This window comes from Erythrolamprus reginae, chromosome 12 (genome assembly GCF_031021105.1).
Source record: "Erythrolamprus reginae isolate rEryReg1 chromosome 12, rEryReg1.hap1, whole genome shotgun sequence".
NCBI classification, from domain to species: Eukaryota; Metazoa; Chordata; class Lepidosauria; order Squamata; family Dipsadidae; genus Erythrolamprus; species Erythrolamprus reginae.
Window position 1 is genome coordinate 2354512 of NC_091961.1, and position 22211 is coordinate 2376722.

General features: G+C 41.9%; 2 protein-coding genes and 1 long non-coding RNA gene across 3 annotated transcripts; all 3 read left to right on the top strand.

Annotated features, from left to right (window-relative positions):
- Positions 1-370: 370 nt before the first annotated feature.
- Positions 371-4875, top strand: LOC139174757 (uncharacterized). The gene is made up of 4 exons (XR_011560420.1): positions 371-451; positions 2102-2195; positions 2538-2649; positions 4717-4875. It is a non-coding gene; the product is annotated as an uncharacterized lncRNA (long non-coding RNA).
- Positions 4876-6929: 2054 nt separating this feature from the next.
- Positions 6930-10878, top strand: LOC139175017 (small serum protein 2-like). Its single transcript, XM_070765812.1, has 4 exons — positions 6930-7001; positions 8713-8806; positions 9148-9259; positions 10717-10878. Exons 1-4 carry the CDS (start codon positions 6999-7001, stop codon positions 10823-10825), a joined length of 318 nt encoding a protein of 105 aa, XP_070621913.1. The 5' UTR covers positions 6930-6998; the 3' UTR covers positions 10826-10878.
- A 2393-nt stretch (positions 10879-13271) lies between these two features.
- On the top strand, positions 13272-18670 carry LOC139175016 (small serum protein 2-like). The gene is made up of 5 exons (XM_070765811.1): positions 13272-13281; positions 13576-13705; positions 15435-15528; positions 16377-16488; positions 18480-18670. The coding sequence occupies exons 2-5, from the start codon at positions 13607-13609 to the stop codon at positions 18589-18591; spliced, it is 417 nt and encodes a 138-aa protein (XP_070621912.1). The 5' UTR covers positions 13272-13281; positions 13576-13606; the 3' UTR covers positions 18592-18670.
- The last annotated feature ends 3541 nt before the right edge of the window (positions 18671-22211 follow it).

Genomic DNA, 22211 nt, shown 5'->3' on the forward strand with positions numbered 1-22211 from the left:
TCCAAGTATAAGAAAAGCAATTGCTGTGTCCATTACAATCCTCAAAATGCATAGGGATCATCTTGGAAGAAGGTGGGGAGGAAGTGGCACATCTGGATGATTCAACATCTCACATTCTGCCAGAGATCTTCAATCTAACCAAAAGTTGGTCTTTTTTCTAGCTATGTTGCTCTAAGGATGACACAATACTTTCCCTTTATCACATCTCCAGACCAAACACACAAAAAACAAACACAAATTACACATAGAGCAAATGTTTTTTCTCCTGGCAGGGGCTCTTCTGACAAAGCTTTCACTCAGCATTTTTTTTTTTAAAAAAAGTGCACAAGGGGCGGTGTTGGTTTTTGTATAAATGGGAGAAGCAGATTCCGTGTTGACTTCAGAGAGAAGAGCTGCTCCTGGTCCGTCCACCCTACTCGGAGTTTCCTGGTCTTTCCCCAAAGCCAAGATGGTAAGTAAAACGGTTTGTTCTTCATTTGGAAGAGAAGTTTTAACTGGCTTGGATGAGAGAAGAGAAAGGCTGGAGGAATGAAATGGACCCATTGGGACAGTCTCACTCTCGCAGCAGGCCTGAGAGTTATACCATACTTTTCGGAGATGCAGCACCTTTTCCTCCCTAAAAGAAGCTGAAATTTTGGGTGCTTCTTATACTCCACATTAAGTTTTTCAAAGCTTTTTTTCCCAGCCCTAACAAGGTGTTAACGATCTTCCTGGTTTGCAGTATTTTTTCATTGCTATTCCAAGGTTTATTTCCAGCCCTAAATCTTTGAATGCTTGTTTTCATTGCTACTTCCTCCAAAAAAGGTTTTTTCAGCCCTAACGAGCGGGTTACAGTGTTCCCTCGATTTTCGCGGTTTTTCAAAAATATTAATTAAAAAATACTTTGCGGGTTTTTCACCTATGCCACGGTTTTTCCCGCCCGATGACGTCATATGTCATTGCCAAACTTTCATCTGCCTTTAATAAATATTTTTTAAAATAAACTTTAATAAATAAACACGGTGAATAATAATCTGAATGGTTGCTAAGGGAATGGAAAATTGCAATTTAGGGGTTTAAAGTGTTAAGGGAAGGCTTGTGATACTGTTCATAGCCAAAAATAGTGTATTTACTTCCGGATCTCTACTTCACGGAAATTCGACTTTCGCGGGCGGTCTCGGAACGCATCCCCCGCGAAAAGCGAGGGAACACTGTATATGATGTCCTGAAGCTGACTAGACTAAGGACGCTAGACAGATAAATACTTGGTAGCTAGGTTTTCCCCCTATTTCCCCCCCCCCCAGCCATTTTATACTCTGAAAAATACAGCAACTTTGGTTATAATAGTGGAAGAAATATACTGTATATTATTTAGATACAATGAAGGCAAAAGGAAATGATGATCAGATGTCATCAGATGCTTCTTCAAAACTACAAAATATTTGCAAAACTATTGAATTAAATTTGGGGTTGTGTGTCTAATATTTTGGCAAGGACTCAAAAGCAGAGTTTATTTTCTAATTGTTTAAAAGTAGGACGGACAGATACACAAATGCAGAAATGCACTATTTGGTGTGGAGGACATATGAAGTCTCCAGAGAGGGGCGGCATACAAATCCAATAAATAAATAAATAAATAAATAAATAAATGAATAAATAAATAAATAAATAAAGTCAGGATTGTCACTTTCCCCCACAAAGTGTCCCAGGTGGAAGAAGGGATGAGAAAGGGGATGGAACAGATGTGGGGCTGAGGCACATTTGTGGGGTCAATCCCAATGATACCAATAGAGGGTTTTGCCTCTGGAGAGGAGAAGGACTGAAAATTATTCCATCCGGAAGACTCCTAGGTGGTTGAACAAATGGTTGAGATCTTGGGGTATCCTGGATTGTGTGCAGCTGGCACAAGAGGGGAGGGAGATGTTCCAAGTTGGCCCTCTTGTGCAACAGAGATCGAACTGCACACTTGCACAAGACTGTCAACTTAGCCCAGGGGCCTTTTCTTAAAGTTTATGGACAACAGGGCATTATCGAGAGGAAATTAGTAAACTTTGAACAGTCAGTTGCTCAAACAACCGCTAAGTTCTCTGATGGCTTATTTCATCTTATTTTCCTTTCACAGAAAATCTTTCTCAGCCTGATCCTCCTCTCTCTCATGCTGGCTACATGTCAAGAAGCATGCTATGTGGATCCCTTTAATGCTGAGCTTATACATGGTAATCAAACTCTTCATACATTTGAAAAAAAGTAATCGCTGTACTGCTTGCAAAGGTTTAGCAAATGCCAGGGAAATGTTTGCTGACTTAATTTTTACAGCCCAGGTTTTCATTAAAGGTCTGTTAACTCGGCCACAAAACACCTTTTGTATTAACCCTCAGGGGTCCTCCCAAAACTGATTAACCAATAAAATAAAATGCTTTGCATTGAATGCCATTTGTCCAATGGTAGATTTGTAGAATGAGTAGGTTTCTCAGTACAGCTCGGCAATTTTTGCTTCCGTTGACAGATCAATTTTCAACTCTTCCATTCTTTCTTCTTATGTATATTGGTGTTCCCAGGAACATGCACTGATCGCTATGATGGAAGAAAGCATCTCTTTGGGTCCGAGTGGAACACAGGTCATTGTTTAAGATGCGATTGTGACAGAGATGGATTGGGGTGCTGCGACAGGTAAGAAGAGTCTACGGAGAGGGGCGGCATACAAATCTAATAAGTAAGTAAGTAAGGAAGGAAGGAAGGAAGGAAGGAAGCAAGCAAGCAAGCAAGCAAGAAAGATAGAAAGAAAGAAAGAAAGAAAGAAAGAAAGAAAGAAAGAAAGAAAGAAAGAAAGAAAGACGTTCCAGGCCACCATCAGATATATTAATTCACAGGCTGTCTCTGAGATTAAGCCACAAATATTTATTTTTATATATTCGTAGTTTCATTAATTTATAATATGATGTACAAGAAGAATAGAAAAGTAAATATTAGATCAATTTGGAAAGGAAAACGGGAGTGGGTAATGGTGGAAAGAAAGGGAAAAGGGGGGGGGATCAGACAGACAGACAGACAAAAGAAAGAAAGACAAAAAGAAAATAGACCAACATACAGACAGAACAGACAGAAAGACAGACAGCAACCAGGAGAGATGAGATTCTAATAAAAGACCTTTGTCCGGTACAGCTCAGGTTCAACAGAAGTACCACCATTTATTGGATTCTTACTAGTTTCACTTGGTCTTCCATGGTATTTCAAACCAAATTTGTGAACTGTTTCCATCTTACCCTATGCCAGTGATGGTGAACCTTTTTTTCCCTTGGGTGCCGAAATAGCATGCGTGTGCGCTATCACACATGCACGAGTACCCATACCCATAATTCAATGCCCGGGGAGGGCAAAAACAGCTTCCCCCACCCCCGGAGACCCTCTGCAGGCTGGAAACAGTCTGTTTCCCAACTTCTGGTGGGCCCAGTATGTTCCCACCCTCCCCAGACTCCAAAGGCTTCCCTGGAGCAGGGGAGGGTAAAAATGCTCTCCTTCATCCCCCTGGAGGCTCTCTGGAAGCCAAAAATGCCCTTCCAGAGCTTCTATGTGAGCCCAAAACCAGCTGACCGGCACACACGTGCACATTGGAGCTGAGCTAGGGCAACAGCTCACGTGTCAGCAGATATGGCTCCACATGCCACCTGTGGCACCCGTACCGTACATTCGTCATCACTGCCCTATGCCATAGCGATAAGACTATTGTTAAAGAGAATTTTTTCCATCTATCTCTCTAACATTTTGAAGACCAGACTAGTTTTAACCAGCCTTGGCAGTTGTGATACTTTATTTATCTATCTATCTATCTATCTATCTATCTATCTATCTATCTATCTATCTATCTATCTATCTATCTATTATGGATTTGTATGCCGCCCCTCTCCGAAGACTCGGAGCTGCTCACAACAAGTGAAACAATCATAATAATCCAATTAATTAAAATATTTAAAGATTTAAAAGCCCCATATACTAACAGACACACACACAAGCATACCATGTATAAATTAAACGTGCCCAGGGGAGATGTTTAATTTCCCCATGCCTGACGGCAAAGGTGGGTTTTAAGGAGTTTACGGAAGGCAGGAAGAGTAGGGGCAGTTCTAATCTCCGGGGGGAGTTGGTTCCAGAGAGCCAGTGCCGCCACAGAGAAGGCTCTTTCCCTGGGACCCACCAACCGACATTGTTTAGTTGATGGGACCCGGAGAAGGCCCACTCTGTGGGACCTAATCGGTCGCTGGGATTCGTGCGGCAGAAGGCGGTCTCGGAGATATTCTGGTCCGATGCCATGAAGGGCTTTAAAGGTCATAACCAACACTTTGAATTGTGACCGGAAATTGATCGGCAACCAGTGCAGACTGCGGAGTGATAGTGAAACACGGGCATACCTAGGTAAGCCCATGACTGCTCTCGCAGCTGCATTCTGCACGATCTGAAGTTTCCGAACACTTTTCAAAGGTAGCCCCATGTAGAGAGCATTACAGTAGTCGAACCTCGAGGTGATGAGGGCATGAGTGACTGTGAGCAATGAGAGAAGGAGAGAGAGAGAAAGAAAGAAAGAAAGAAAGAAAGAAAGAAAGAAAGAAAGAAAGATGGAATCAAGAGTCATAGTAGTGGTTATAATAAAGGGAGAAATATTCTGTAGATTATTTAGATATAATAAAGACATAAATGCCTTCTTCCTCTTCCTCCATCTCCCATTTTCTTTCTCCCTCAAAGATTTGGTGGAGTTGCAGTTTTTCCAGGGTGCAATTCGGTGGTAAATCCCGTGACATGTAAATACGAACACTATCGACTTGATGACCTAACACAGCGCTGTGACGTCTGATCTCGTCACATGGGTGAACCAGAATAAATCTCTCGCATCAGCATCTAAAATCAGTTTTTTGCCTTTTCTCTTTATTAGATAACAATTATGTAAAGCAGGAAGCTTAGGTCATAATGTCAACCATGCAATACAGCAAAGTGTAGCCTGCATCAGTTTGGTGTGTCAGTGTGTCAATGCTTGTGTATTGGTGTGTCAGTGTTTCAATGCTTGTGTATCGGTGTATCATACTTGTGTATTGGTTTATTTGTAGGCTACAAATAAATGCAATATATAAATATCTTAATGAAAGGGAGAATAAAGAAGTACTATGGAGGGAGGAGACAGGGTTAGAGAAAATAATAAGAGAAAAAAGTGAGGGGATAAAGGCACAAGCAAGCAATATATATAAATTGCTAGTGCAGTCAGAAGGGGATACAATTGATGGATTGACTAAGTGGTGGCAAAATGAGATACAAGTAGAGGTACAAGAGATGGAAAATATAGTAGAAGATATAAGGGAAATTAAAAATACAAGAATCAGGGAAATGAGAAGGAAAATATTACATAAGTGGTATTTTACTCCCGTTCAATTCGCACACTTTCAGCAGAATGTCAGGGGGAATTGTTGGCATGGGTGTCAAGACAAAGGAGTGTTGATGCATATGTTTTGGGGATGCCCGATAGTGCAGGAATTTTGGCAAAAAGTGAAAGAGGATATCAATAGAATGCTAAATATACAATGGACAATCACTAAGGAAATGGCAGTATTAGTAAAAAGCAATGCGATGAGAGAATTTAGAGAAATAAAAAAAGCAGCAATAGAAAGAGCTCAGGCAGTAATAGTTTTGGGTTGGAAGGATGCGACAAAATGGACAATGCAAAATTGGTATGGGTACATGGTGGACCATATTCAATTTGAAATTATGGATAAAAGGATAAATTTGGAAAATGAAACGGAGTTGGGACAACTGATGGGACGGTGGGACAAGGTAAGATGATATATGACGAGCAGAATCCGAGACCAAGCTACAAGAAATAAATTGGAATCACTCTATAATATGTAAACAGATATATTGCTCTTGGGTCAAGTGGACTATACAAGAAACACCCCCAATTTGGTGGTAGGGAATGTGTGTGTGTCGGGGTGGTGGGCACAATTCACTATGCACTGTTTTATGTTGTGTGATATAAAAATTGTTAAAAATCAATAAAAAAAATTTTTTTAAAAATACTTGTGTATTGGTGTGTCAGTGTGTCAATGCTTCTGAATTGGTATGTCAGTGTGTCCATCCTTGTACATTGGTTGGTCAATTTATCAATGTGTCAGGCACAAAGTATTGTGTGAAGTTAGATGTTTTGGCCTCTCTCTCTCTCACCCCTCCTGTCTCCTTATCGCTGCTGTGTCAAGCCAAAACACACAATACTTTGGGCCTGACACAATGCTTATGTATTGGTGTGTCAGTACATCAATGCTTGCATAATTCTCCTTGCTAGTCCAAAAGGTCATAAAGAGCAGGAAAGAATTAAAATCTCTGGAATTTCCATTTGGCCTTCTTCAGGGTGTTCATCTGTTCCTGACATCGTTCTGCAAAGCTGCACAGGTGAGCACAGGAAATGGTGTGTCAGTGTTGTTTTGGGCCAACTCGTGAATTGGTGGACTGGTTTTAACTCAGAGGATATTACCAAAGCTCTAAAATGCCTAATTCTGGTTTGGGAATCCATGGAAAGGAATAAGAGTAAGTCGCACTTCCAAGTATAAGAAACGCAATTGCTGGGTCCATTACAATCCTCAAAATGTATAGGGATCATCTTGGAAGAAGGTGGGGAGGAAGTGGCACATCTGGATGATTCAACATCTCACATTCTGCCAGAGATCTTCAATCTAACCAAAAGTTGGTCTTTTTTCTAGCTATGTTGCTCTAAGGATGACACAATACTTTCCCTTTATCACATCTCCAGAACAAACACACAAAAAACAAACACAAATTACACAAAGAGCAAATATTTTTTCTTCTGGCAGGGGCTCTTCTGACAAAACTTTCACCCAGCATTTTTTTAAAAAAAAAGTGCACAAGGGGCGGTCTTGGTTTTTGTATAAATGGGAGAAGCAGATTCCGTGTTGACTTCAGAGAGAAGAGCTGCTCCTGGTCCGTCCACCCTACTCGGAGTTTCCTGGTCTTTCCCCAAAGCCAAGATGGTAAGTGAAACGGTTTGTTCTTCATTTGGAAGAGGAGTTTTAACTGGCTTGGATGAGAGAAGAGAAAGGCTGGAGGAATGAAATGGACCCATTGGGACAGTCTCACTCTCGCAGCAGGCCTGAGAGTTATACCATACTTTTTGGAGATGCAGCACCTTTTCCTCCCTAAAAGAAGCTGAAATTTTGGGTGCTTCTTATACTCCACATTAAGTTTTTCAAAGCTTTTTTTCCCAGCCCTAACAAGGTGTTAACGATCTTCCTGGTTTGCAGTATTTTTTCATTGCTATTCCAAGGTTTATTTCCAGCCCTAAATCTTTGAATGCTTGTTTTCATTGCTACTTCCTCCAAAAAAGGTTTTTTCAGCCCTAACGAGCAGATTACAGTGTTCCCTCGATTTTCGCGGGTTCGAACTTCGTGGAAAGTCTATACCACGGTTTTTCAAAAATATTAATTAAAAAATACTTTGCGGGTTTTTCACCTATGCCACGGTTTTTCCCGTCCGATGACGTCATATGTCATTGCCAAACTTTCATCTGCCTTTAATAAATATTTTTTAAAATAAACTTTAATAAATAAACATGGTGAATAATAATCTGAATGATTGCTAAGGGAATGGAAAATTGCAATTTAGGGGCTTAAAGTGTTAAGGGAAGGCTTGTGATACTGTTCATAGCCAAAAATAGTGTATTTATTTCCGCATCTCTACTTCACGGAAATTCGACTTTCGCGGGCGGTCTCGGAACGCATCCCCCGCGAAAAGCGAGGGAACACTGTATATGATGTCCTGAAGCTGACTAGACTAAGGACGCTAGACAGATAAATACTTGGTAGCTAGGTTTTTCCCCCTATTCCCCACCACCACCATTTTAGACTCTGAAAAATACAGTAACTTTGGTTATAATAGTGGAAGAAATATACTGTATATTATTTAGATACAATGAAGGCAAAAGGAAATGATGATCAGATGTCATCAGATGCTTCTTCAAAACTACAAAATATTTGCAAAACTATTGAATTAAATTTGGGGTTGTGTGTCTAATATTTTGGCAAGGACTCAAAAGCAGAGTTTATTTTCTAATTGTTTAAAAGTAGGACGGACAGATACACAAATGCAGAAATGCACTATTTGGTGTGGGGGACATATGAAGTCTCCAGAGAGGGGCGGCATACAAATCCAATAAATAAATAAATAAATAAATGAATGAATGAATGAATGAATGAATGAATGAATGAATGAATGAATGAATAAATAAATAAATAAAGTCAGGATTGTCACTTTCTCCCACAAAGTGTCCCAGGTGGAAGAAGGGATGAGAAAGGTAGGAAACAGATGTGGGGCTGAGGCACATTTGTGGGGTCAATCCCAATGATACCAATGGAGGGTTTTGCCTCTGGAGAGGAGAAGGACTGAAAATTATTCCATCCGGAAGACTCCTAGGTGGTTGAACAAATGGTTGAGATCTTGGGGTATCCTGGATTGTGTGCAGCTGGCACAAGAGGGGAGGGAGATGTTCCAAGTTGACCCTCTTGTGCAACAGAGATCGAACTGCACACTTGCACAAGACTGTCAACTTAGCCCAGGGGCCTTTTCTTAAAGTTCATGGACAACATGGCATTATCGAGAGGAAATTAGTAAACTTTGAACAGTCAGTTGCTCAAACAACCGCTAAGTTCTCTGATGGCTTATTCTGTGCTTATTTCCCTTTCTCAGAAAATCTTTCTCAGCCTGATCCTCTTCTCTCTCATGCTGGCCACATGTCAAGGAGCATGCTATGTGGATCCCTTTAATGCTGAGCTTATACATGGTAATCAAACTCTTCATACATTTGAAAAAAATAATTGCTGTACTGCTTGCAAAGGTTTAGCAAATGCCAGGGAAATGTTTGCTGACTTAATTTTTTCAGCCCAGGTTTTCATTAAAGGTCTGTTAACTCGGCCACAAAACACCTTTTGTATTAACCCTCCGGGGTCCTTCCAAAACTGATTAACCAATAAAATAAAATGCTTTGCATTGAATGCCATTTGTCCAATGGTAGATTTGTAGAATGAGTAGGTTTCTCAGTACAGCTCGGCAATTGTTGCTTCTGTTGACAGATCAACTTTCAACTCTTCCATTCTTTCTTCTTATGTATATTGGTGTTCCCAGGAACATGCACCGATAGCAATGATGGAAGAAAGCATCTCTTTGGGTCCGAGTGGAACACAGGTCATTGTTTAAGATGCGATTGTGACAGAGATGGAGTGGGGTGCTGCGACAGGTAAGAAGAGTCTACGGAGAGGGACGGCATACAAATCTAATAAATAAGCAAGTAAGCAAGTAAGTAAGTAAGAAAGAAAGAAAGAAAGATAGAAAGAAAGAAAGAAAGAAAGAAAGAAAGAAAGAAAGAAAGAAAGAAAGAAAGACGTTCCAGGCCACCATCAGATATATTAATTCGCAGGCTCTCTCTCAGATTAAGCCACAAATATTTATTTTTATATATTCGTAGTTTCATTAATTTATAATATGATGTACAAGAAGAATAGAAAAGTAAATATTAGATCAATTTGGAAAGGAAAACGGGAGTGGGTAATGGTGGAAAGAAAGGGAAAAGGGGGGGGATCAGACAGACAGACAGACAAAAGAAAGAAAGACAAAAAGAAAATAGACCAACATACAGACAGAACAGACAGAAAGACAGACAGCAACCAGGAGAGATGAGATTCTAATAAAAGACCTTTGTCCGGTACAGCTCAGGTTCAACAGAAGTACCACCATTTATTGGATTCTTACTAGTTTCACTTGGTCTTCCATGGTATTTCAAACCAAATTTGTGAACTGTTTCCATCTTACCCTATGCCAGTGATGGTGAACCTTTTTTTCCCTTGGGTGCTGAAATAGCATGCGTGTGCGCTATCACACATGCACGAGTACCCATACCCATAATTCAATGCCCGGGGAGGGCGAAAACAGCTTCCCCCACCCCCGGAGACCCTCTGCAGGCTGGAAACAGTCTGTTTCCCAACTTCTGGTGGGCCCAGTATGTTCCCACCCTCCCCAGACTCCAAAGGCTTCCCTGGAGCAGGGGAGGGTAAAAATGCCCTCCCTCATCCCCGTGGAGGCTCTCTGGAAGCCAAAAATGCCCTCCCAGAGCTTCTATGTGAGCCAAAAACCAGCTGTCCGGCACACACGTGCACATTGGAGCTGAGCTAGGGCAACAGCTCACGTGTCAGCAGATATGGCTCCGCATGCCACCTGTGGCACCCGCACCATACGTTCGTCATCACTGCCCTATGCCATAGCGATAAGACTATTGTTAAAGAGAAATTTTTCCATCTATCTCTCTAACATTTTGAAGACCAGACTAGTTTTAACCAGCCTTGGCAGTTGTGATAGACTTTTTACTTTGTGTTAATCGGCCCAAAAATCAAAGAAAGAAAGAAAGAGAGAGAGAGAGAGAAGGAAAGAAAGAGAAAGAAAGAAAGAAAGAAAGAAAGAGAGAATGAAAGAAAGAGAGAGAAAGAAAGAGAAAGAAAGAAAGGAAAGAAAGAAAGGAAAGAAAGAAAGAAAGAGAAAGAAAGAGAGAGAGAGAGAGAGAGAAAGAAAGAAAGATGGAATCAAGAGTCATAGTAGTGGTTATAATAAAGGGAGAAATATTCTGTAGATTATTTAGATATAATAAAGACATAAATGCCTTCTTCCTCTTCCTCCATCTCCCGTTTTCTTTCTCCCTCAAAGATTTGGTGGAGTTGCAGATTTTCCAGGGTGCAATTCGGTGGTAAATCCCGTGACATGTAAATACGAACACTATCGACTTGATGACCTAACACAGCGTTGTGACGTCTGATCTCTTCACATGGGTGAACCAGAATAAATCTCTCGCATCAGCATCTAAAATCATTTTTTTGCCTTTTCTCTTTATTAGATAACAATTATGTAAAACAGGAAGCTCAGGTCATAATGTCAGTGTGTCAGTGCTTTTGTATTGGTGTGTCAGTGATTCAATGCTTCTGTATTGGTGTGTCAGTGTGTCCATCCTTGTACATTGGTTTGTCAATTTATCAATGTGTCGGGCGCAAAGTATTGTGTGAAATGAGATGTTTTGGCCTCTCTCTCTCTCTCTCTCTCACCCCTCCCGTCTCCTTATCGCTGCTAACTTTGTCAAGCCAAAATATGTGAATGAGGAGAAGGAAGAAGGAAATGAAGGAAGGAAGGAAGGAAGGAAGGAAGGAGAACAGAGCCAGGGAACATGTGGGTAGGACTGACACAGAAAAAAAGCATGTGGGATTGTAACCGAGAGAGAAAGAGCCTGCAGGGAAAGCAAGTCTACTCTCTCAAATGCCTTCTTGAAGATTTGAATGGACAAAAATATTACCAAAGCTTTAAAATGGCTAATCCGTGTGTCAGCCAGGCTGTTCTCCACGCCAGGGACATGTCGGGCCGTGAACAATACATTGATTTCAAGGCACCTGCTAACAAAGAGGCGAACTAGATGCATCACACGCTTGCTCTTAGACGACAGAGAGTTAATAACGTGCACCACGCCTAAGTTCTCACACCAGAACAAAACCGATTTATTCTTAAAATCCTCACCCCATATTTTCACTGTCACAATGATGGGGAAAAACTCAAGGAATGTCAAGTCCCTACAAATGTCACTCTCTAGCCACTCTTTAGGCCACGCTGTGTGGCACCAGCTGTTTGCCAAAACCACACCAAAACCGGCACCCCCTGCTGCGTCGGAATGCACCAGCAACTTGGCTTCTAATAGGCGTTCCTGCCTCCAAAATGAGGCTCTGTTGTGCTGGTTAAGGAATTTTAACCGCACCCCGAGGTCCCTTTTTGCTCCCTGACTGACCCTGGTCCTGTGATGGGGTTTCTTAAGCCCCTTTATGGCTCAGAAAATCCTCCTGGCGAAAGCCCTGCCTGGAGCCACCACCCGACAGGCAAAGTTCAACAAATCTGAGATTTCCTGCAATTATCTGAAAGCCACCTTGCTAGATGCTAGCGCTCCTGATATCTTGTCCCTCAGCTTAATCAGCTTGTCTAGGGGAAGTGTTTGGACCACTGAGTCTATCTCAAAACCAAGGAAGGTCATCACAGGGGAGGGGCCCGTCCATCTTTTCCTCCACAAGGGGGATACCCAAATCTGTACAAAGCGCCCCGAATGCTTCCCTTACATTGGGGGATGTTGGTAGGGCCTGCAACCATGAAATCATCCAGGTAATGGACTATGGAGTCCGACTTGGTCCATTTCTTTTGTGCCCATTCCAGGAATGAGCTAAAATGCTCAAAGAGGGAACAAAAAATGGAGCAATCCATGGGGAGGGCTCTATTGATGGTGATGATGATGATGATGATGATGATGATGATGATGATGATGATAATAATAATAATAATAATAATAATAATAATAATAATAATTTATTGGATTTGTATGCTGCCCCTCTCCGCAGACTCGGGGCGGCTAACAACAATAATAAACACAACATGTGACAATCTAATAATAAAACAACTAAAACCCCTATTATAAAACCAAACATACGCACAAACATACCATGCATAACTTGTAATGGCCTAGGGGGAAGGAATATCTCAACTCCCCCATGCCTGGCGGTATAAATGAGTCTTGAGTAGTTTATGAAAGACAGGGAGGGTGGGGGCAGTTCTAATCTCCGGGGGGAGTAGGTTCCAGAGGGCCAGGGCCGCCACAGAGAATGCTCTTCCTCTGGGGCCTGCCAAACGATATTGTTTAGTCGATGGGACGCGGAGAAAGCCAACTCTGTGGGACCTTATCGGTCACTGGGATTCGTGCGGTAGCAGGCGGTTCCGGAGGTAATCTGGATATAATACCCCTCCTCAAAACAAAACCCCAGTAGATCGAAATTGTCCAGGTGTACAAGTGAAAAGTGATTTAGTATCACATTTACTCATCAAGGCACCTTTCCCGCAGTCACGTACCATTCTTATGGCCTCGTCAAAGGAGGTGTAACTTACTGATGTCAAAATTTTGGGAATAAAATCATTAACTGCCTCACCTAGTGGGGAGCTCTGCATTTGGGGCGAGATGGGGGCTGGGGCTTCACCTCATTTCATGTCAGTGTGTCAATGCCTGCGCACCAGTGTGTCTGTCAACCTTCGCTATGCTGCTGCAAACTTTCGCTTGGTTGTCATAGAGTACGCGGTGGGTTAGAGAAGAAGGGGGGTTGGGAAGACCGCAGGAGGAGAGTTAAGTGTCGTTTTCCTAGGTACCAGGAGACCGTTAGAGGGAAAATTCCAGAAGAGTGACGTGAGGGGCAACAGGTGGGTTGTAGAGTTCCCCAGCCTTATGGTACTGGGCTTATCTTGGGAGAAGGTGGGGAGGAAGCTGCACATCTGGCTGGTTCAACTCCTCACATTCTGCCAGAGGTTTTCAATCTCACCATAATTTGGTCTTTTTCTAGCCCAGTTCTAAAGATGACACAATACTTTCCCTTTATCACATCTCCAGAACAAACACAAAAAAACAAACACAAATTAGACACAAAGCAAATGTTTTCCTTCTGGCAGGGGCTCTTCTGACAAAACTTTCACTCAGCAATTTTTTTTTTTAAAAAGTGCACAAGGGGCGGTCTTGGTTTTTGTATAAATGGGAGAAGCAGATTCCGTGACGACCTCAGAGAGAAGAGCTGCTCCTGGTCCTTCCACCCTACTCGGAGTTTCCTGGTCTTTCCCCAAAGCCGAGATGGTAAGTAAAACGGTTTGTTCTTCACTTGCAAGGGGAGTTTTAACTGACTTGGATGTGAGAAGAGAAAGGCTGGAGGAATGAAATGGACCCATTGGGACAGTCACACTCTCGCAGTAGAACCAAGAGCTGTACCGTATTTTTCGGAGTATAAGATGCACCTTTTCACCACTTTAAAAGAGGCTGAAAATTTGAGTGCATCTTATACTCAGAATGAAGCTATTCGAAGCTTACCAACCCAACTCTAACGAGGTGCTAATGTCTTCCATGCTTGCAGGCTTGTTTTCATTACTACTACGAAGTTTTTCCCCCGTCCCAAGCTCTTTGCAGCCTTGTTTTCATTGCTATTCCCTCTGAAAAAGGTTCTTTCACTCCTAACCAGAAGATTAAATGATGTCCTGAAGCTGACGAGACTAAGGACGCTAAGGATGAATATCTGGTGGGTAGATTTCCCCTATTTTACTCCTCTGAGCTAAGGCGAATCTTATACCCCGGTGTGTCTTATACTCTGAAAAATACGGTAACTGTGGTTATAATACTGGAAGAAATACGCTGTATATTATTTAGATACAACAAAAACAAAAAGATCTGATGTCATTGGATGCTTCTTCAAAATTCAAAAATTAGAGAAACAGAACTGTTTGCAAAACCAAAGATAAGTTTAAAACCCAGACATTGCTGGTCTAATATTTGGGCAAGGACTATTTTCTAGTTGCTAGAAAGTATGACAGATAGATGCACTAATGAAGAAATGCAATATTAAGTATGGGGGACATATGAAGTCAGGATTGTCACTTTCCTCCCACAAAGTGTTCCAGGTGGAAGAAGGGATGAGAAAGGGGAGGAAACGGATGTGGGGCTGAGGCACATCTGTGGGGTCAATTCCAATGATACCAACGGAGGGTTTTCGGAGAGAGGCGGCATACAAGTCTAATAAATTATTATTATTATTATTATTATTATTATTATTATTATTATTATCATCAATACAACACAGCAAACAAGATCACTATGCTGGATTTTGTATTTCATCACCAGTCGGGCGCTTCCCAAGCATCTAGGCGAATTATGTTTGCCAATCCCAGTAAAGCAGCCTTTTGCAATTGACCGATAGAGATTTTGTCCATTCTGATGGTTTTCAAATGTCCGCTGAGATCCTTGGGCACTGTGCCCAGCGTGCCAAGTACCACTGGGACCACTTTCACTGGCTTATGCCAGAGTCGTTGCAGCTCGATTTTTAGATCTTCGTATTTCATTAATTTCTCTAGCTGCTTCTCCTCTATTCTGCTGTCCCCTGGGATTGCGATGTCGATGATCCATACTTTCTTTTTCTCCACAATCAGGATATTTTGTTGTTGTTGTTGTTGTTATTATTATTATTATTATTATTATTATTATTATTATTATTATTATTACTATTTTACCTCCGGAGGGGGGAAGGACTGAAAATTATCCCATTTGGAGGACTACTAGGTGGATGAACAAACGGTTGAGATCTTGGGCTATCCTGGATTGTGTGCAATTGGAGATGTTCCAGGTTGACTCTCTTGTGCAACAGAGATCGAACTGCACACTTGCACAAGACTGTCAACTTAACCCAGGGGGCTTTTCCTAAAGTTCATGGACAACAGGGCATTATTGGAGAAGAAATTAGTAAACTTTGAACAGTCAGTTGCTCAAACAACCGCTAAGTTCTCTGATGGCTTATTCTGTGCTTATTTCCCTTTCTCAGAAAATCTTTCTCAGCCTGATCCTCTTCTCTCTCATGCTGGCCACATGTCAAGGAGCATGCTTTACGGTTCGCCTTAATGCTGAGATTATAGATGGTAACCAAACTCTTTATACATTTGAAAAAAAGTAATAGGTGTACTACTTGCAAAGATTTAGCAAATGCCAGGGAAATTATTTATTTATTTTTTATTATTTATTCTTTGTCCAATACATATGGAAGAGAATAGACATTAAGTAATATATATAAAGATAGAAAGTAAAAAAGAAGAGAAGTAGATGGGAGGGAGAGAATATATATGATATATAATATATATATATATATATAAAGAGAGAGAGAGAGAGAGATAAGGAGAGAATATATATGACATATGATATAAGGAAAGGCAATTGGACAGGGGACGATAGGCACACCAGTGCACTTATGTACGCCCCTTACTGGCCTCTTAGGAACCTGGAGAGGTCAATCGTGGAGAGTCTAAGGGAGAAGTGTTGGGGGTTGGGAGTTGACACTATTGAGTCCGGTAATGAGTTCCACGCTTCGACAACTCGATTGTTAAAGTCATATTTTTTACAGTCAAGTTTGGAGCGGTTAATATTAAGTTTGAATCTGTTGTGTGCTCTTGTGTTGTTGCGGTTGAAGCTGAAGTAGTCGTTGACCGGAAGGACGTTGCAGCATATGATTGCTGGCTGAATTTTTACAGCCCAGATTTTTATTAAAGGCCTCTTAACTCGGCCACAAAACACCTTTTGCATGAACCCTCAGGAGTCCTTCCAAAACTGATTAATCAATAAAATAAAATGCTTTGCATTGAATGCCATTTGTCCAATGGTAGATTTGTAGAATGGGTAGGTTTCTCAGTACAGCTCGGCAATTGTTGCTTCTGTTGACAGATCAACTTTCAACTCTTCCATTCTTTCTTCTTATGTATATTGGTGTTCCCAGGAACATGCACTGATCGCTATGATGGAAGAAAGCATCTCTTTGGGTCCAAGTGGAACACAGGTCATTGTTTAAGATGCGATTGTGACAGCGATGGATTGGGGTGCTGCGACAGGTAAGAAGAGGTTCCAGGGCACCATCAGATATATTAATTTTCAGGTTGTCTCTTAGATTAAACCACAAATAATTATTTTTATATATTCATAGTTTCATTAATTTATTATATCACACATAAAAAGAACAGAAAAGCAAATATTAGATCAATTTGTAAAGGAAAAGGGGAGGTGGATAATCGTGGAAAGCACGGGAAAAGGGGGGATCAGATAGACAGACAGAAAGAAAGGCAGAAAGAGACAGAAAAAAGAGACAGACAAACAGAAAGAATGACAGACAGAAAAACAGACAGAGAGACAAAAAGACTAAAGACAGGAAGAAGAAAGAAAGAAAGAAAGAAAGAAAGAAAGAAAGATAAAAGCAAGACAGAGATAGAGAGACAAAGAAAGGAAGGAAGGAAGAAAGGAAGACAAAGGAAGGAAGGAAGAAAGGAGACAAAGAAAGAAAGGAAGGAAGAAAGGAAGGAAGAAAGGAAGGAAGGAAGATAAAAGCAAGACAGAGATAGAGAAAGACAAAGAAAGAAAGAAAGAAAGAAAGAAAGGAAGGAAGAAAGAAAGATAAAAGCAAGACAGAGATAGAGAGACAAAGAAAGAAAGGAAGGAAGAAAGGAAGGAAGGAAGATAAAAGCAAGACAGAGATAGAGAAAGACAAAGAAAGAAGAAAGAAGAAAGAAAGAAAGAAGGAAAGAAAGGCACAGACAGAAAGAAAGACAGACAGACAGGGGAGAACAAAAAACAGAAATACAGACAGAAAAAAAGAAAGACAGAAAGAAAAATGAAAGAAAAAACTGAAAGACAGACAGAAAGACAGAAATACAGACAGACAGAAAAAGAAACGAAAGAAGGAAGGAAGGAAGGAAGGAAGGAAGGATAAATATTTAATGTCTCTTTATGGAAGAGGGTGACCTAGATCATCTGTGGCCTAGAGGTAGAGCTCTTGCCTCACAATTAGGAGGTTGTGAGTTCAATCCTAGGTAGAGGCAGATGTAGGGTCTCCTGCTTGGCAAGGTCCCTTCCAACTCTCTTAATCTGTGAAAGGGTGGAGCCCCCTCCTGTCTTGAGAGGCCCTCCTTAGACCCAACAGACAACTTTTGTGTGGTGTCCAATCCTCCCTTGTTGAGGAAGAGGGTTGGGAGTGCACAAATTACCCAGGCTCTTCTCAGCCTGCTTTCAGAGTGGGACACAGCATTGAAATGTTGTCAGCTTTCCCCACTCCCTGTTCAAAGGTCCAGGTCCCGTGGTGGGGTGCACCGTTCCAATAATGGCCCATTGATCGTGCAATTTGCCTGCGACGGCTCCAGTTCCATCTTCATCAGACGGTCGTCCGGCCCCATCCCGTTTTGGCCCTTTTTATGCTTCATGCGCCTGCACGAAAGAAAAAGAGCAGGCGGGGAGGTGCACACGCACATTCGCATAATCAGCGGGCGGGCGTGAAAAATGTGCCTGTGCAGTGTACAAGTAGGCAAGTAGGTGGAACCCACCTGTGATCAGGTCATGTATCACCTTCGACTCTACACTGGGAGGCACTCCCCTGTATTGTGCTGGTACACATTTGGTGTGTGTGTGTGTGTGTCCTGTTGGAGTTCTGGTTGAATACGCTGGTGGCAGCCGTGGCTATGGGGTTTTTTTTGCTCAATTTGGACCAGAATGGCTGGAGGGATGTGATGACCCCTTTGGGAGAGTCATGTTCCCATAGCCAAACTGAGAGTCATAGCTGTGGCTGCAATAAAGGGAGAAATACTTTGTACATTATTTAGATGTAATAAAGAGAGAAACTTTGAGCATAACCTCTCCTTCTCCTTTTTCTTCTCCTCCTCCCACTTCTCATTCTTCTTCTTCTACTACTTCTTCTTCTCCTCCTCCTCCTCCTCCTTTTCCTATTCTATCTCCTTCTTCTACTACTCCTTCTCCTTCTTCTCCTTCTTCTCCTATTACTTCTCCTTCTTCATCTCTTTCTTCATCTTCTCTTTCTTCCTTCTCCTCCCTTTCAAAGAAATCCCGGTCCTACTCGCCATTTTGAAGGGTGCCTAGCGCTGCTAAATCGCGTGACATGTGAATATGAACACTACCGATTTGATGACCGAACGCAGCGCTGCGACGTCTGATCTCTTCACATGGATGAACCAGAATCAATCTCTCATGTGCAAATAAGCCTGAATAAATCCCTCACGTCAGCATCTAAAATCGTTTTCTCTTGCCTTTTCTTTTTTTATTAAATAACAATTATGTTCAACATGATGCTCAGGTCATAATGTCAGCCATGCAATACAGCGAGGTATATCCTGCATCAGTTTGGTGTGTCGGTGTATCAATGCTTTTCCATTGGTGTGTCAGTGTGTCAATGTTTGTGCATTGATGTGTCAGTGTATCAATGCTTGACCAAAGCTGTGTACAGATTTAGCTTCCCCGCTATCACAAATAGACCAGACTGGAACTGGGACAGGGGGAAAATCCGTCCTTAGTGTATGACTGTCATGGAATCTGCCTACATTGCTTTAAGTGAAAAAACAGCCCAAAAATGAGTCCAAAAATGCCCCAGAAAATGGCTGTGTTGGAGGGCATGTTCAGCCGGCTTTCCAGACTGTTTTCCAGCCATTTTCAGATTGTTGGGGGCGGGGGGCATTTTAGGCCATTTCTCAGGTGAAAAATGGCCCCAATAACTGCCTGAAAAAAGTCTGAAAAATAGGTTGAGAAAGGAAGAAAGGAAATAAAGAGATGGGATGGAGGCGAAGGAAGGAGGGAACAAACGAAGGAAGGAGGGAAGGAAGGAAGAGAGGCAGGGAGGGAGGGAGGGAGGGAGGAAGGAAGGAAAGAGATGGGAATTGGGAGATGGTAAAAGGGAACAATGGAATGAAGGAGGGAAGGAAAGAAGGCTATCCAGTTTTAGCTTAGTCTCTTTCAGAATTGTCTGCGCAAAAGTATTGGCAATCTTTCTCTTTCTGTTATATATTTATTATTTTTGGTGTGCAAATGGGCTTTAATGTACCACCCTCCTCCTCCTTTCCATTTTTGGGAACCTCCCTGTTTACTAAGGAGAATACATCCACATACTCTCCCCTCCATATTTTATCTTTAACGGTGGGGTGGAGATGAAACCCAAGCATTGTGGGTGAGTGGCCCCAGGACAAGGCTGTTGCATCCGCCCCTGACCCATATTGTCATATTGTCTTTTTACTGTTGTGAGCCGCCCCGAGTCTACGGAGAGGGGCGGCATACAAATCTAATAAATAAATAAATAAATCTAATAAATAAACAGGTGCCACCTGATGATTATAGACAATGAGGATTGGGCAAAATCCCAAAAGGGGTTGGAAACGGGGTTTTGATATAGGCTTGTATCGCGCCATTTTCTCAGACTTTGTTTTTCTTTCAATGCTTCAAGTTCTGATTTTGATAAATTCACTTTTTTTGAACCTTTATAAAAGGACTCTGAGTTTTATTTATTTATTTATTTATTTTATTTATTTATTTATTTATTTTGTCCAATACACAATACGCATTGAAGAGACTAGATATGTAATAATATAAGTAAAGAAAAGAATAGAAGAAAAGATATAAAAGTATAGGTGAACATATTTGAAAGGAAGAAAAGATAAATGGGATAAGGAGAGACAATTGGACAGGGGACGGAAGGCACACTGGTCTGAATTCTGACTGGCTGCTTGACAGTGTCAGTGTGCCAATGCCACAGGGGGGGTGTCAGATCTCTATCTTGGCCCCCTGCTCCCCCCTAAGCCTGCACCAGCTCTTGCAGGCCCCTCTGCTGGTCTGCTAGAAAGATGTTGTTGCCGACATCAGACAAGTGAACCCCGTCCTCACGATATAAATACGGTCCGTGTATCCGAATTTCTGGATGCCTAATCACTGCTCCCCCTTCTGCTTCAAACAATTTGCCTATTGCTTTGTTCATCCGTAACCTGTGCCTTATCGATCGCCCTTGGAGGGCCAGTGATGGTCAAACAACCTGGGCTGTAAAAATTAAGACCCCAAGGTTTCTCCTGGGATTACGAATCCTTTGAAAGCCACACTGTGAAGATTTTTTCAAATGTATAAAGAGTTTGGTTACCATCTTGAATCATAAATGCAAAGGGAGCCTGAGAGCATTCCCACCTTGACATGTAGATAGCATGAGAGCATCATGTATCTATGCATCATACTTTTAAACAATATCACACTGCATCATCCTTCTGTGGTTTGTTCTTCATTGTGTCAGTGTATCAATGCTTGTGCATTAGTGTGTCAGTGTGTCAATGCTTGCACATTGGTGGGTCGGTGTATCACTGCATATAGGACCAAGGACTCAAGAAAGGCAGAGTGATGAGGAGGCGGGGCTGGGTGTGATGAGTGATGTCAAGTTGGCCACGCCCACCCAGTCACATGACCACCCAGCTTCATCCAGCCAGTCATGAGGGCAGAAAACAAATCATTGTTAAATACTCTGAATCCCACCACTGCAATCAAGTATTTCTGATACTTAAAACAAAAAAGATTGGATGCACATTTCTTGAGAAGCATTAAACACCTGATGCTTTGGAAGCGGTTTGCAGAAAGATTTATGGCCTGTGCGAAAAACTGCACAAGAAGGAAGCAGAGAATTATGGAAGCCTCTTACTTCTCTGGCCCATCAACTGCTTTGGAGTGTTGAGATTCCTGGAAAGTGGGAATTTTGTCTCCGCAAAGACCAAGAATGGGTGCAAAGCGCTCTGTGCAGCTTTAACAGAAATAGGAGGAAATTTGCAGGAAGCCACGGGAGAGCATTCAATTCCCCTCCAGCAGAGTCAGAGAGAATGTGGGTAGGACCGACACAGACCAAAACCATGTGAGATTGTAAGCAAGAGAGAAAGAGCCTGCAGGGGAAGCCAATCTACTCTGTCAAATGCCTTCTTGAAGATTTGAATGGATAGACAAAAAGGATGCAGGGAAAACCATATAAAGGCAGGACTCAGAGGATATTATCAAAGCTCTAAAGTGTCTAATTCTGGTTTGGGAATCCATGGAAAGGAATAAGAGTAAGCCCCACTCTCAACTATAGGAAAAGCAATTGCTGGGTTCGTTACAATCATCAAAATGTATAGGGCTCATCTTGGTTGAAGCTATGTTGCTCTAAAGATGACACAATACTTTCCCTTTATCACATCTCCAGAACAAACACACAAAAAACAAACACAAATTACACATAGAGCAAATGTTTATCTTTTGGCAGGGGCTCTTCTTACAAAACTTTCACTCAGCATTTAAAAAAAAAAAGGGCACAAGGGGCGGTCTTGGTTTTTATATAAATGGGAGAAGCAGATTCCGTGCCGACCTCAGAGAGAAGAGCTGCTCCTGGTCCTTCCACCCTACTCGGAGTTTCCTGGTCTTTCCCCAAAGCCAAGATGGTAAGTGAAACGGTTTGTTCTTCACTTGCAAGAGGAGCTTTAACTGTCTTGGATGTGAGGAGGGAATGGTTGGAGGAATGAAGAGGCCCTATGAGGACGGCCATACTCTCACTTCAGAACTGAGAGTCAAACTATATTTTTCGGAAGCGCACTTCCCCCCCCCCTAAATCTGAAATTTTGGGTGTGTCTTATACCCCCAATGAAGATTTTTCAAAGCTTTTTTCCCCAGCCCTAACAAGGTGCTAACGATCTTCCCATCTTGCAGGATTTTTTCATTGTTATTCCAAAATATTTTTTCCAGCCCGAAGTCTTTGAATGCTTGTTTTCATTGCTATTCCCTCTGAAAA